At 46.8% G+C, this 16025-nt stretch overlaps 2 protein-coding genes across 4 annotated transcripts in view; both read left to right on the top strand.

Moving 5' to 3' along the window:
- LOC145360826 (hydroxylysine kinase-like) overlaps window positions 1-16025 on the top strand; it is a 43542-nt gene that overhangs the window by 10931 nt on the left and 16586 nt on the right. The gene's annotated exons all lie outside the window — the stretch shown is intronic.
- Window positions 1-16025, top strand: part of LOC145360825 (hydroxylysine kinase-like) — a 29546-nt gene that overhangs the window by 10973 nt on the left and 2548 nt on the right. For all 3 annotated transcript variants that reach the window (XM_080216308.1, XM_080216307.1, XM_080216309.1), the window contains 3 exons: window positions 6732-7068; window positions 8621-8763; window positions 10960-11143. In XM_080216308.1, coding sequence (XP_080072434.1) covers window positions 6741-7068; window positions 8621-8763; window positions 10960-11143 — 655 coding nt within the window. In that variant the 5' untranslated portion in view covers window positions 6732-6740. The remainder of the gene's footprint in view (window positions 1-6731; window positions 7069-8620; window positions 8764-10959; window positions 11144-16025) is intronic.

Raw genomic sequence — 16025 nt, 5'->3', positions numbered from 1 at the left:
GGACTAGTTATAGAGTCATAGAGGTTTACAGCATGTAAACAGGCCCTTCGGCCCAACTTCTCCATGCTGCCCCTTTTTTAACCACTAAGCTCGTCCCAATTGCCCACGTTTGGCCCATGTCCCTCTATACCCATCTTACCCTTGTAAGGGTATAAATGCTTTTTGAAAAAACAAAATTGTACCCGCCTCTACTACTACCTCTGGCAGCTTGTTCCAGACACTCACCATCCTCTGTGAGGAAAAAAATTGCCCCTCTGAACCTTTTTGGATCTCTCCCCCTCACCTTAAACCAATGCCTTCTAGTTTTAGACTCACCTACCTTTGGGAAAAGACTATTTAGCTGATCTATGCCCCTCATTATTTTATAGACATCTGTAAGATCACCCCTAAGTCTTTCTCCACACCTGAGCTATGACTGTAACACTACATTCTGCACTCTCTCATTTCTTTCTCTATGAATGGTATGCTTTGTCTGTATAATGCGCAAGAAACAATACTTTTCACTGTATACTAATATATGTGACAATAATAAATCAAATCAAATAAATATGTTCCAGAGAAAAAAAGTCCCAGTCTATCCAGCTCATACCATCAAGTCCTGGTAGCATTTTAGTAAATCTCTTCTGCCCTCTTTCTAGTTCAATAATATCCTTTCTATAATAGAGTGACAAGATTTGCTGGAGCAGATGAGTGAGGGAGCAGAGAGTCAGATAAGAAATTACCTGTTAAAAACCTGTTTAAATAAGTTTAAAGCACTTTCGTAGTAAGAACTACTTTGTAGAACTGTTTAAATCATTTAAAAGCATTTTTGCGGGCTTTTTGTATTTACCGCTTTAAGAATTCTAAGGGAGTGGATAGCAGGGATTTGTGGGTGAGCAGGCTTTAAAACAGCACCAGGTTTAAAAGGAGGCCTGGTGTAGACAGCGGGCAGCGGAGTGAGAGGGAAGCAGAGTGAGCTATTAGGGCTTAGGAACAAAGGGCTTGGGAGAAAAAGGGCCAGGTAAGTTCGTGTGGAAATTTTCAATACTACTACAGTGAATAATGGAGGGGCATGTGATGCTTATTGAATGGTGGGGCAGGCTCGAAGGGCTAGATGGCCTACTCCTGCTCCTATTTCTTATGTTCTTATATTCTTATGTGTTGTTTCTGTATGATGTGGGAGCTGGTGGACCCCAGGGTCCTTCCCAGTGACCATGTCTGCAGTAAGTGCAGGTTGCTGGAGGAGCTCCAGCTCAAGATAGATGAGTTGGCCTCTGAGCTTCAGACACTGAGGCTCATCAGGGGGAGAGAGGGTGCCATTGTCAATGGGGTGCAAGAGACATCCACCCCCCCCCCCTAGACTGGCTAATTCTAAGGGTCAGGAACAAGAGGGGGCTGCTGAGAAGAGGAAGGAGGGTGGGGACCGGAGGAAGGAGGGTGGGGACTGGATGCCTCAGCCTCTCAATTTGCATAACAGGTTTGAGGTTCTTGCTTCCAGTGTGGACGAGAACGAGGGAGGTGAGGTTGGTGAGCAAACTGCACACAGTACAGTGATGCAGACGCAGGATATAGGCAAAGAGAAGGTGATAAGGAACGTAGTCGTAATTGGGGACAGTGGGGTTAAGGGTATTGACACTGTCCTTTGTCACAATGACAAAGTGCACAGAAGGGTGTGTTGTCTGCCTGGTGCTCGGGTCCAGGATGTCACATCTGGGCTGCAGAGGAACCTGGAGTGGGAGGGTGAGAATCCGGTCGTGGTAGTACATGTGGGTGCCAACGACGTAGGCAAAGTGCAAACTGAGGATCTGGGGAGGGAGTATGAAAAGCTGGGAATGGAATTAAAAAGTAGAACCGACAAGGTGGTTATCTCTGGGCTACTGCCTGAACCGAGTGCAGACGGGCGTAAGGTTGATAAGATTAAGGAAGTGAATGGGTGGCTCAGGGATTGGTGTGGGAGGAATGGGTTTGAATTTATGGGGCATTGGCATCAGTATTGGGGTAGGTGGGACCTGTTCGGGCAGGATGGGGTTGGTCTGAACCGTGCTGGGACCAGAGTCCTGGCGAATCATGTAAATAGGACTGTAGATAGGGCTTTAAACTAATTAGGGGGGGGAGGGTGTGAGGGTAGGTGACATTATGGGGTCTAAAGTTAAGGAGAGAGTACAGGTAAGGGAAGAGGCCGAGGAAGTCCCAATAATAAAGGGAGTAGGGGGCGTGAGTATGGTTGGTGGCGTTCTGGCAAATAGGGTCCAGGTGAAGGCTGGGATGAAGGCACTTTATCTGAATGCATGAAGCATTCGGAATAAAGTGGATGAGCTGGTGGCGCAGATCAGCACAAATGGATATGATCTGGTGGCCATTACAGAGACGTGGCTGCAAGGTGACAGGGACTGGGAGCTGAATGTCCAGGGGTATCAAGTGTTTAGGAAGGATAGGCGGGAGGGAAAAGCGGGGTGCGTAGCTCTGCTGATTAAGGATAGCATCAGGGTGGTAGCAAGGGATGATATTGGAGCCAAAGAGCAGAAAGTGGAATCGTTGTGGGTGGAGATTAGGAACAGCAAAGGGAGGAAGACGCTGGTGGGTGTCGTCTATAGGCCCCCGAATAATGATCTGGAGGTGGGGCGGGCTGTTAATGTGCAAATAAATGCGGTGTGCAGGAATGGAACGGCGATAATTATGGGGGATTTCAATCTACATATTGATTGGTCGACCCATGTTGGACGCGGTGGGCTCGAGGAGGAGTTCTTGGAATGCTGCCGGGATAGTTTCCTTGAACAGTGTGTGTTGGAGCCAACGAGCGAGCAAGCTATCTTGGATCTGGTGTTATGTAACGAGGCGGGTAGAATTAGGGACCTTGTGGTGAAGGATCCTCTTGGGGAAAGTGATCATTGTATGGTGGAGTTTCTGGTGCAGATGGAGGAGGAGAAAGTGGGTTCCCGGACACGCGTCCTTTGTTTGAACAGAGGGGAGTACGGTAGGATGAGAGAAGAATTGGCGAATGTTGACTGGGGGAGCGCGTTGGAAGGTAGGTCTGCTGAGGAGCAGTGGAGGATCTTTAAGGAGATCTTTCTTGGTGCTCAGCAGAAATTTATTCCGATGGTTAAAAAGGACTGTAGGAGGAGAGGTAATAAGCCGTGGATAACAAAGGAGGTGAAGGAAAGTGTTAAATTAAAAGCGGAGGCGTTTAGAGTAGCTAAGAGTAGTGGGCGAGAAGACGATTGGGAGAGGTTTAAATGTCAACAAAGATTGACAAAGAAGTTGATAAAGAAGGGTAGGATAAACTATGAAGCTGGGCTAGCGCTTAATATAAAAAAGGATAGCAAGAGTTTTTATAAATATATAAAAAGGAAGAGGCTGGCTCGGGTGAACGTTGGACCCTTAGAGGATGAGAGGGGGGTCTTAGTGGTAGGGGATGGGGAAATGGCTGAGGCCTTGAATAACTTTTTTGTTTCGGTCTTTACGGAGGAGGACGTGAATAATTTGCCGGGAAAGATGGAAAGATGGTAGGACAGGAGGGTCTCAATGACATTATTGTTACTAGAGAGGCGGTGCTCGACAGACTGGAGGGACTGATTGTGGACAAGTCCCCAGAACCGGATGGAATGCATCCAAGGGTTCTGAAAGAAATGGCGGAGGTGATAGTGGATGCCTTGCTGGTTATTTTCCAAACATCGCTGGATTCCGGGGAAGTGCCGGAAGATTGGAAAACGGCTAATGTTACGCCGTTGTTTAAGAAGGGTGGCAGGCAAAAGGCAGGGAATTATAGGCCGGTTAGTTTAATGTCTGTTGTAGGTAAAATGTTAGAATCCGTCATCAAGGAGGAAATAGCGAGGCATCTTGAGGGGAATTGCTTGATAGAGCAGACGCAGCACGGTTTTGTTAAGGGGAAGTCATGTCTGACAAATTTATTGGAGTTCTATGAGGATGTGTCTAGGGTGGTGGATAGAGGAGAGCCGGTGGATGTGGTCTTTCTTGATTTTCAAAAGGCGTTTGACAAGGTACCTCACAAGAGGTTATTGCAGAAGGTAAGGGGGCATGGAGTTGGGGGTAGGGTGTTAGCGTGGATAGAGGATTGGCTGTCAAATAGGAGGCAGAGAGTGGGGGTCAATGGGTGCTATTCGGATTGGCGGTTAGTGACTAGTGGAGTGCCCCAGGGGTCGGTGCTGGGGCCTCAGCTATTTACCATTTATATAGATGATCTGGAGGAGGGAACTGAGTGTATGGTGTCGAAATTTGCTGATGACACCAAGATTGGTGGAATGGCAAATTGCGCGGAGGGTGTGGAGAGTCTGCAGAAGGATCTAGATAGGCTGGGCGAATGGGCCAGGAACTGGCAAATGGAATTTAATGTTGGCAAGTGCGAGGTGGTCCACTTTGGTAGGAATAATGGTAGGAAGGACTGTTACTTACGTGGCGAAAAACTGCAGCAGGCGACGGTGCAGAGGGACCTCAGGGTCCTTGTGCATGAGTCACGAAAACCCAGCTTGCAGGTGCAGCAGGTGGTCAGGAAGGCTAATGGGATGCTGGCCTTCATAGCGAGGGGGATTGAATATAAAAGTATATTCTTTAGAAGTATATTCTATAAAGAATACAAAAGAATATAAAAGTATAAAAGGGAGGTCTTGCTGCAGCTGTATAGGGCATTGGTGAGGCCGCAGCTGGAGTACTGTGTGCAGTTTTGGTCGCCGCACCTGCGCAAGGATATTTTGGCGTTGGAGGGAGTGCAGAGGAGGTTTACTAGGCTGATACCGGAGTTGAGGGGGTTGAGCTATGAGGAGAGGCTGAATAAACTAGGCTTGTACTCGTTAGAGTTTAGAAGAATGAGGGGAGATCTCATTGAGACATATAAGATGATGAATGGGACGGATAGGATAGAGGTGGAGAGACTCTTCCCGCTCAGAAAGGACAGTAGGACTAGGGGGCACAGCCTCAAGATAAAGGGGGGGGCGGTTTAGAACGGAGTTGAGGAGGAACTTCTTCACTCAAAGGGTGGTGAATCTCTGGAATTCTCTGCCCGTTGAAGTGGTGGAGGCTGCCTTGCTAAATATTTTTAAGATGCGGGTTGATGGGTTTTTGATAAGCGAGGGGATTAAGGGTTATGGGGAGAGGGCGGGAATGTGGAACTGAGCCACGACAGATCAGCCATGATCTTATTGAATGGCGGGGCAGGCTCGAAGGGCTAGATGGCCTACTCCTGCTCCTATTTATTTCTTATATTACGTCCAATTTTCGTTATCTCATTTTAGAAAGGATGTGCAGGTCCTTGAGATTGATCAGATGGTTCCAGTGATGTTAGCTATGGGGTTAGATTGGAGAAGCTAGGGTCCTTTCTCCTTGGAGCGAAGGAGACTAAATTCACAGAGTTGTGCAAGAAAATGGAAGATTTTGACACGGTGACTAGTGTTCCCATTAGTTGACCCTGCAGATAACAAGTTTGTTATGAGGATTGACCATGACACATTGCCCCTTAGGGACTAGCTAAGGAAATTGTGTGGGGTTACAGGAATAGGGCCTGGTTGGAATTGTGGTTGGTGCAGACTGAACAGGACATATGGGAATTTGAAGATAAACATTTTTAGGCCACAAACCTGGAACTCGTTGCCCACGAGGGAAGCAGGGATTGTCAATAATCCTAAAAGGAAATTGGATAGACGCATGAGGCAAATATACTTACAAAGCTGTTGTGATAGAATGGGGGATGATTTAATTTGATTTATTGTTTAACTTTATTTATTAGTGTCACAAGTGGCTTACATTAACACCACAATGAAGTTACTGTGAAAATCACCCAGTTGCCACACACTCCGACACTCAGGTCCACTGAGGGAGAATTTAGCACGGCCAATGCACCTTAACCAGCACATCTTTCGGACTGTGGGAGGAAACCGGAGCACCCGGAGAAAACCCATTCAGACACGGGGAGAATGTGCAAACTCCACACAGACTGTGACCTAGGCCGGGAATTGAACCCGGGTCCCTGGCGCTGTGAGGCAGCAGTGTTAACCACCTTATTGGTATCCAGTGAAAAGTATTGGGCAAGGTTTTCCGGCCGATTTCGTCCCGAAACCGGAAAATCCCGCCCGAAGCCAATGGATCGTTCCATGGTCCGCCCCTCACCTGTGGGTGGAAGAGGAAAATTCATTGTTTCTTGCGCGCTATACAGACAAAAGCATACCGCTCATAGAGTACATAGGGGAAAAGGAAAGGAGAGAGTGCAGAATGTAGTGTTACAGTTACGGATAGGGTGAAGAGAAAGATCAACTTAATATGTGATCAGTCCTTTCAAAAGTCTGACAGCAGCAGGGAAGAAGCTGTTCTTGAGTTGGTTAGTACATGACTTCAGATTTTTGTATCTTTTTCCCGATGGAAGAAGGTGGAAGAGAGAATGTCCGGGGTGTGTGTAGGATCCTTGATTATGCCGGCTGCTTTTCTGAATCTGAAGCAGCGAGAATTGTAGACGGAGCCAATGGATGGGACTGAGTAGGATGCTCTTCAGAGGGATAACATGGATGCGCCATAATAACATTACACCTGGAATTTTACCACCCAAAGGGGCGGAACATGGAAAAATCCATTGACCTCAGGTGGGATTTTACAGATTCGGGATGAGCGAGGCCATAAAAATCCCGCCCCTACATCAGACTCTCATATTTTCAGTATATGAAGCGAATGGTATTTTTTTCCCATTAATTATGCTGCAGAGTGACCACATTCCCTTATTTAATCAGTTTCATTATCCCGGTGTTTCTCAGATATCCTCCATGGAGAAACCTGTTCTAATCAAATCCTCGCTGAGTGGAGCCCAGGCTGTTGAGTTGGTCGAGCGGTTGTACGGTCTGAAGGTCTCCAGTGTCCGACCAATGCCCAGTTACCATGACCAGAACTTCCACGTGGTGGTGTCTGGGGGACAGGAGGGTGGAGATCAGAGTGAGAGCTATGTCCTCAAAGTGATGAACTCTGTCGATAGCCGAGATGCCGATATGATTGAAGCACAAACGAGAGCCATGATGTATTTGAGTGAGAAAGGATTTCCTTCACCCACTCCAATCCCTACCGTTGATGGCCAGATTATGTCACTGGAAACTATTGGTGAGTATTAGTTACTGGGCTCAGCTTACAGTCCAACTGAAAAATGTCAAACTTTGAAACTTCTTTTATTCATTTGTGGGACATGGGCATCGCTGGCTGGCCAGCATTTATTGTCCATCCCTAGTCACCCTGGCACGGAGTGTCTTGCTCAGCCATTTCAGAGGGCAGTTAAGAGTCAACCACATTGCTGTGGCTCTGGAGTCAAATGTGGGCCAGACTGGGTAAAGATGGCAGATTTCCTTCCCATTAGTGAACCAGATGGGTTTTTCCGCCAATTGATAATGGTTTCGTGGTCATCAGTAGATTCTTAATTCCAGATTTTTGTTTTGCATCTGCTGTGTCGGGATTTGAACCCGGGTCCCCAGAACAATAGCTGAGTTTCTGGATTAATAGTCTGGTGATAATATCACTAGGCCATCGCCTCCCTCCAATTTAATCCATTCAGCTCATCTTCTTGGTAATCACGTGATGCAGGACTGATGGATGTAATAACTCCACAGAGGCAAATGTTCCATCACCAAGTTACTTTATTTTCACCATACATCTGTACACAGCCAGCTCTCCAGTTGCTAAATGCAGGCTGAGAGTCTGACATACCTGCTTTAAATAGGGAGCATGAGGCTCTCTGATTCAACCATCAATTAGGACTCATCAGGTATTCATAATCTATCAAGTCAACCTCATTAACCTGGCTGAAGTCATCACAACAGACTAATTCACTATTCCAGTCAGCAATCCCCATCTATTTATCTACAACAGGCCTGGACATGGTCTTGTATTAGCTTTGCCTTATGTTTTTTTCTCCATTGATTGTGATCATTCTGAGTTCCTCCCTCTATTTTGCTAGCTCTTTGTAGAGTGGTCCAGTTAGTGCCATTCCTCCAGTCATCCTGCACATTTATTACCTTCATCTGCCCATCCAGTATCCACTGAGTAGCTCCACTTTCACCTCCCTCATTGGCAATGTGTTCTAGATCATCACTGTGTGTTGGGTAAAAATGTTCTTTCTTGCCTTCTTTGCTGTGTCTCTTCCCCAAAACCTGAGGAGTGGGGTAGGTTATGGGGCTGTCACAATGTTCTTAGAATTTCATAGAAAATCTACAGTGTAGAAGGAGGCTATTTTGCCCATTGAGTCTGCACCGACAACAATCCCACCCAGGCCCTACCCCCAGAAACCCACACATTTACCCTGCTAATCCCCCTAGGATCAATTTAGCATGGCCAATCAAACTAACCCACACACTTTGGACTATGGGAGGAAACCATGGCATTCGGAGGAAACTCGGATGACACGGGTAGAACATGCAGACTCCACACAGACAGTGATCCAAGGCCGGGAATCAAACGCAGGTCTTTGGCACTCTGAGGCAGCAGTGTTAACCACTGTGCCACCGTGCCACCACCAAAATTCCTAGCAAGCTTAACTCTCAGCCGGAATATTCATTTTAAAGCCAATATTGCTCTTATTGTTGCTGGATCCTTGTCTTGGTCGTTCTTTCTCTGTCTACACAGTTAAAAATCCAAGTTAATTAATGCTCCAAATGCTTAACAGGGAAAGGGAATGAATCTTCACAACACATGGTCAGGATGTTGACCTATCTGCCTGGTGTCCCTTTCGCCAATCTCACTTTGGATCATCGGACTTTCTACAGAATGGGTCGAACCATTGCCCAAATGGACAAAGTCCTTCATGAGGTATTTGAATGTTCAGAATTCCTTTGTAGTTCTTAGTGTGACGGCAACATTGGTTTTACATCAGTCATGCCAGATCCCCTTAGGAGACCCACCTACATCAGATGGTAGCACTGTGGTAATGTCACTGGGCTGGCGATCGAGGCCAATTCTTGCGGGACGCGGTTTCAAAGCCCGCCATGGCAACTCAACTTTTTTTTAAAAATCTGGAATTGGAAGCTAGCCTCACTAATGGTCAGATCAGAAACCCCCCAAGTATATTAATGAAGCCAAACTAGACCTCAACTATTTCCCATTTTGACATTAATGTGAAGATATAAAGTTTCAATCCAGGAGTGATTCTAATGAGCTTTTATCAAAACAAACTTTATTTAACAGCATAATTTAACTATAACAAATTAATTAGCTTAACTTTTAACAATTGAAGAATATTTAAACGTGACAAGATGCAATTCTTAACTGCTAACCTATCCCTATGAGTTCCAACCAAGCAATATTCTTCTTACAGCCTAAAACCTCTCTTTAAAATAAGTTAGCAAGTCAGGTATACTTACTTTTGGGACAAGTGAGGTGGTAAAATTCTGCCCATTGTTTCTTGCGCTATACAGGCAAAGCATACCGTTCATAGAGTACATGGGGAGAAGGGAAGGAGAGGGTGCACAATATAGTGTTGCAGACATGTAGCACCAGAGAAAGTGGATTAGCAAACCGCTCGGTTCAAGGGTAATTAGGGATGGGGAATAAAGTGATGCGCACCTCATCTAGAACAAAGGTTCAGTTTGAATCAACTGACTGTTATACAATCCCTAAGGTGCAGAAGGAAGCCATTCAGCCCTTCAAGGCCCACCTTTTTATCTTATCTAAGCCCTATCCCTGTAATCCCACATATTTAACCTACTGTGGGTGGCACAGTGGCTCAGGGGTTAGCACTGCTGCCTCACAGGGATCCGGGCTCAATTCCAAACTCGGATAAGTTTGGAATTGGCAGGGCTCCCCCGTGTCTGCGTGGGTTTCCTCCGGGTGCTCCGGTTTCCTCCCACAGTCCAATGATGTACAGGTTAGATGGATTGGCCATTGCTAAATTGCTGTTAATGTCAGGGGGATGAGCAGGGTAAACAGATGGGGTCACGGGGATCCTGGGAGGGATTGTTGTTGGTGCAGGCTCGATGGGCCGAATGGACTCCTTCTGCACTATATGGATTGTACGATTCTGTGATCCCCCTAACCTACATATCTTGGGATACTAAAGGGCAATTTAACATGGCCAATCCACCTAACCTGCACATCTTTGGACTGTGGGAGGAAACCGGAGCACCCGGAGGAAACCCACACAGACACGGGGAGAATGTGCAAACTCTGCACAGACAATGAACTGAGGTTGGAATTGAACCCGGTTCCCAGGCGCTGTGAGGCAGCAGCACTAACCCACTGTGCCGACCTTCTAAACACATGAGTTTATGTTGTAAGTATTTCTTCTAAAATATGTTTAATTCTGTGTTTTAATGAATTTGCAACTCTGACATCAATATTCATTATTCATTTGAGGCGGACCTAGCGTCTATAACAAAGGTCAGTTAGATCAGCAAGGGACAAGCAAAATACTGCTGGAACTGTGAAATCGAAACTGCAAATGCTGGAGAGACTCAGCAGATCAGGCAGTGTCTGCAGGGAGAGAGATAATTGTTTCTGATGAGCTTCCTTTCCAAAATGTGCCCCTTTTTCTTTGAAGAGTGTGAGGCTGACATTGGTCTCTGTCCTGAAAAAGGAATGTTGTGGTGAGGGAGGGGGGAATTTTTTAACTTAATATGTGGACAGGGGTATCGCTGGCTGGGCCAGCATTTATTCCCCCTCCCTAGTTACCCAAGAGCGGTTGCGAGTCAACCACATTGCTGTGGCTCTGGAATCACACGTAGGCCAGACCAGGTAAGGACAGCAGATTTCCTTCTCTAAAGGGCATTAGTGAACCAGATTTGGGTTTTTCCAACAATGGTTTCATGGTCATCAGTAGATTCTTAATTCCAGTTTTTTTATTGATTTAAAATTCCACCATCTGCCGTGGTGGGATTCGAACCTGGGTCCCCAGAACATTAGCTGAGTTTCTGGATTAACAATCTAGTGATATTACCACTGGGCCATTGCCTCCCCTGGCCAGGTTGAACAGTCCTTTAGGATTGACTAACAGATTATTCTCACTGTTAGGGGTTCCAGCACCCAAGTGCACAGAGTCTGAAGAGGGATGGATTCAGGTGGGATCTTTCCAATCTCCATCTCCTGGAAAAGCACCTGCAGCTGTTGGAGGAGGGAGACACGCGATCCATGGTCGAGCGAGTTATTCAACAATTCAAGGAAAAGATTCTCCCCAATTTGAGCAAGTTTCGGAAAGGTGAGTCCATCCTTACTGAGAAACTGCTCTATTCCTGGATAATGCCTCCTGGGAGCTTGGGTCCCCTTCTCCCTGTCACCATCCCCCCCACCTCACTCTCTGTCACCCCCTCCCTCCCTGTCACCATCCCCCCCACCTCCCTCTCTGTCACCCCCTCCCTCCCTGTCACCATCCCCCCCACCTCCCTCTCTGTCACCCCCTCCCTCCCTGTCACCATCCCCCCCACCTCACTCTCTGCCGCCCCCTCCCTCCCTGTCACCATCCCCCCCACCTCCCTCTCTGTCACCCCCTCCCTCCCTGTCACCATCCCCCCCACCTCCCTCTCTGTCACCCCCTCCCTCCCTGTCACCATCCCCCCCACCTCCCTCTCTGCCGCCCCCTCCCTCCCTGTCACCATCCCCCCCACCTCCCTCTCTGTCACCCCCTCCCTCCCTCCCTGTCACCATCCCCCCCACCTCCCTCTCTGTCACCCCCTCCCTCCCTCCCTGTCACCATCCCCCCCACCTCCCTCTCTGCCGCCCCCTCCCTCCCTGTCACTACCCCCCCACCTCCCTCTCTGCCGCCCCCTCCCTCCCTGTCACCATCCCCCCCACCTCCCTCTCTGTCGCCCCCTCCCTCCCTGTCACTACCCCCCCCACCTCCCTCTCTGTCGCCCCCTCCCTCCCTGTCACTACCCCCCCACCTCCCTCCCCGCTGCCATCCCCTCTCTCTCCCTGTCACCAACCCCCCCATCCTCCCCACCTCCGACCCTCCCTCTCTGCCATCCCTCCCCTCCCTGTCACTAATACCCCCCCCCACCAGCCGTCCCCTCTCTCCCTGTCAGCAACCCATCCTCTCTGCCACCTTTCTCTCTGCGCCACCCCCCCCTCTTGTCACCATTCCCCCACTCTGTCTGCCGTCCCCCCTCTCCGTCTCCCCCTCTGTGCTGCCCACTCTCACCCAACTGGCCACCCCTCCCCCACAGTCACTACCCTCTCTGCCACACCCCCTACTATCTTCCGCTTAGTGCCATCCACCTCTCTTCTGCCCCCTCTCTGACACTTCCATTTTTGCATCCAGTCTCTGCCACCCCCTCCTTTATGCTGCACCCACCCCTCTATTGCCCCTCCCCCCACTTTTTGTCACCCCCCCCCCCCACCAACACTCCCATTTCTGTTACCCACTGTCAGCGTGCCTCCCTCTATGCCACCCCCCCTCTATGCCACCCCCCATCGCCTTCCCCATCAACCTGCCCTCTCCTCACTGCCACCCCCTCTCTCTGCCCTCTCCTCACTGCCACCCCCGCTCTGGCCTCTCCTTTCTGCTGCTTCCTCTCTCTGTCACACTTTCCTCTCTGCCACCCCCTCTGTGCCACTATTCTACCTCCGCATCCTTCTCTGCTGTTCCTGCCTGCCCCCTGCTCTTTCCTTGCCCCCTTTCTGTGCCCCCCTCTGCCACCCCACAATTTCTGTCACCACCCCTCCGAACCCTGCATGCTGTTCCCTCTCTGCCTGCCACCCCACTCTCTCTGTCGTCCCTTCCACCCCGTACTCTGCCACGCCCCTCTCTGTGGAAATTAAAAGCGCACGGTATGGGGGGGGTGGGGTGTTGGGGGCAATAGAAGGCGTGGATAGAAGGTTGGCTGGCTAATTGGAAGCAGAGAGTGGGCATAAATGGGTAATTTTCCAGTTGGAAGGATATAAGGAGTGGTGTGCCTCAGGGATTGGTACTGGGACCTCAATTCTTTCAAGTTGTAAATGACCCGAATGTGAAATGATTAAAGATTTCTTTCCTAAAATTTCTGATGATGCAAAGATAGGAGGGAAAGTAAGTTGTGAAGAGGATGTAAGGAGCCTACAAAAGATATCGACAGGTTAAATGAGTAGGCAAAGATTTGCAAATTAAATAGAATCATAGAATCCGCACAATGCAGAAGGAGGCAATTCGGCCCATTGAGTCTGCACAGACCACAATCCCATCCAGGCCCTATTCCTATAACTCCACATATTTACCCTGCTAATCCCCCTGACACTGAGGGGCAATTTAGCATGGCCAGTCCACCTAATCTGCACATCTTTGGACTGTGGGAGGAAACTGGAACACCCGGAGGAAACCCACGCAGACACGGTGAGATTGTGCAGACTCTGCACAGACAGTGACTCAAGCAGAGATTCGAACCCAGGTCCCTGGCATTGTGAGGCAACAGTGCTAACCACTGTGACACCATGCCACAAATGTGGGCAAAATGCAAAATTGTCCATTTTGGCAGGAAGAATTAATAAAAGCTTATTGTTTAAATGGTGAGAGATTGCAGAGCTTTGAGATGCAGAGGGATCTGGGCGTCTGAGTGCATGAACCACTAGAGAAATTACTTGAGAAAGGATATACTGGCACTGGAGGGGGTGCAGTGGAGATTCACTAGGTTGATTCTGGAGTTGAGAGGGTTGGCTTATGAGGAGAGACTGAGTAAACTGGGATTATACTCATTGGAATTTAGAAGAATAAGGGGGGGATCTTATAGAAGCATATAAAATAATGAAGGGAATAGATAAGATAGAAGCAGAGGGGTTGTTTCCACTGGCGGGTGAAACTGGAACTAAAGGGCATGGCCTCAAAATAAGGGAGAGCAGATTTAGGACTGAGTTGAGGAGGAATTTCTTCACCCAAAGGGTTGTGAATCTGCCCAATGAAGCAGTTGAGGTCATTGAATGTTTTTAAGGCAAAAATAAATTTTTGATTAGTAAAAGAATTAATGGTTATGGTGAGCGGGCAGGTAAATGGAGCTGATTCCATAAAAAGATCAGGAATGACCTTATTGAATGGCGGAGCAGGCTCGAGGGGCCAGATGGCCTACTCCTGCTCCGAGTTCTTATGGAAAAGCTTAGTATGCAGGTATAGAAAGTAGTTAGTGAGGCCTTCTCATTTATTGTGAGAATAAATTGAATACCAAAGTAGGAAGGTTATGCTTCAGTTATACGGGTCATTAGTGACACCACATCTGGAGTACAGTTAGCAGGATTGATCTCCTTATTCAAGGAAGGATGTGAACACATTAAAAGCAGTTCAGAGATGATTTATTAGATTAATACTTGGAATGGGCAGGTGTCTTATGAGGAAAGGTTGGAGAAGCTAGAGTTGTATCCTCTGGAATTTAGAAGAGTAAGAGGCAACTTGATTGGAACATATAAGATCCTGATGGGTATTGACACAGTAGATGTAGAGAGGAAATTTCCTCTTCACAGAGGATCTAGAACTAGGGGGTCACTGTTTAAAAGTAAGGGGTCATCCATTTAACACAGAGGTGAGGAGAAATATTTTCTCTGAGGATCGTGAGGTTCTAGAACTTTCTTGCTCAAAATTCAATTTGATTGGCTTCATTGTCATGTCTATTGACATACAGCGAAAAGTATTGTTCCTTGCGTGATATACAGACAAAGCATACCCTTGCAAAATCCATAAAAAACTGCTTGCTTTTCCACTAGCTCTGCCCATTCACATAACTTGGTAATCAACCTAATTAAACCCTACTCTGAAACCCCAGGGGACAACCCAAAAAAAAACAAAACTGCATTAGTTCAGATTGAAACAAACATCCCAATAAATAGGAACAATCATTCTTCTGCATGCCCAGCAGGTAGGCTGCCTGAAGCAGACAAAGTGGCACCATAATCGGAGCTGAAGTTGAAAACATACCCTTCACTAGAAACATGACACAAATACATTTCTTAAAGGCACTGTATTATCACACCAGTGATCAGTCTCAGTTAGTCTATAATAATCCAGAATAGACCCAGGCATGAAGTATTGAAATTTTGAGTGATCAAAGTCCATAGTTCCATGTTCCTTCTAATCATGTTATATTGAATATGTCATTTTTATAAGTTACCATTGTTGTGAAGCAGAGGTTGATTTCCTTTCCGAGAACTAACACCTAACTATCAAAGAGGAGTACCTCACTTTATAATCTGTTAAAAGTGTGTGAGAAGAAGTACGACCTGCTCTTTGGCAGCTTTTAGTGGTTAAATCAAAATAACTACCTGACACTTTCTCTGTAAAATCAATAAGTAACACTTTATTTATCTAACAGGTTAACTAAATTATTAACAAACTGAATAAAATACTATTCTAATAGAATGCTGTTTAGATAAATATAATTCCCAGTCATTAACAAAAGAATAGAAGTTTTTTTTAGTCACTCTCAAAATACAACCAGATCTTATCTTCTGGAATCTTCTGTCTTCTTTGCCATCTTCACTATTGAAGTGAGGCTTTCTTTTAAGACGTAAATGAGCTGGAAGAGGCTGTAGCTGTATCAGAGGGCAGTTGCTGGCTGTCTGGATCTGAGAGCTGTCTCTTATTTCCCTGATGAGCACTCAGCTAATAAAGGAGCAGTGTTCTAAAAGCTTGTGTTTCCAAATAAACCTATTGGACTTTAACCTGGTGTTGTGAGACTTTCTAATGTGCCCATCCCAGTCCAACTTCAGCATCTCCGCATCTTAAACCCCACAATGGATCCTCAGGTTACTAAAACATCAAATTTAAATCTAATAGGTGGCTGTTAGCTAAGTGCCTGGTTTAAACTGATTGGGCAAAATTCAAAAACAACCTGTTGTCTTGGCAACACGACTGCCTAATATCTCAAAACAAATGTTTCATTCTGTGTACTTCATATACCTCTACAGAAAAAAAGCTACCTTTTAAAAGGACCCTGCAATTTTACAACTCATTTTACAATTATCTTTTGTTTTAACTTTACAGACGCTAACTTTGCAACATTGTATACTACATCGCATCATGTTGTTTTTGTCAAGAAATTTCATCTGAATGAATCAAAACTATCGGATTCCTATCTGATAACTGGTGCTCTTCCCTCAGGAATGTACAATCAAAGGTTTTTGCATTT

The sequence above is a fragment of the Carcharhinus amblyrhynchos genome, chromosome 32 (genome assembly GCF_965287045.1).
Source record: "Carcharhinus amblyrhynchos chromosome 32, sCarAmb.v2.hapA, whole genome shotgun sequence".
NCBI lineage: Eukaryota > Metazoa > Chordata > Chondrichthyes > Carcharhiniformes > Carcharhinidae > Carcharhinus > Carcharhinus amblyrhynchos.
Note: the sequence above shows the minus strand (reverse complement) of the source record. Positions and strands in the feature narration are given on the sequence as shown.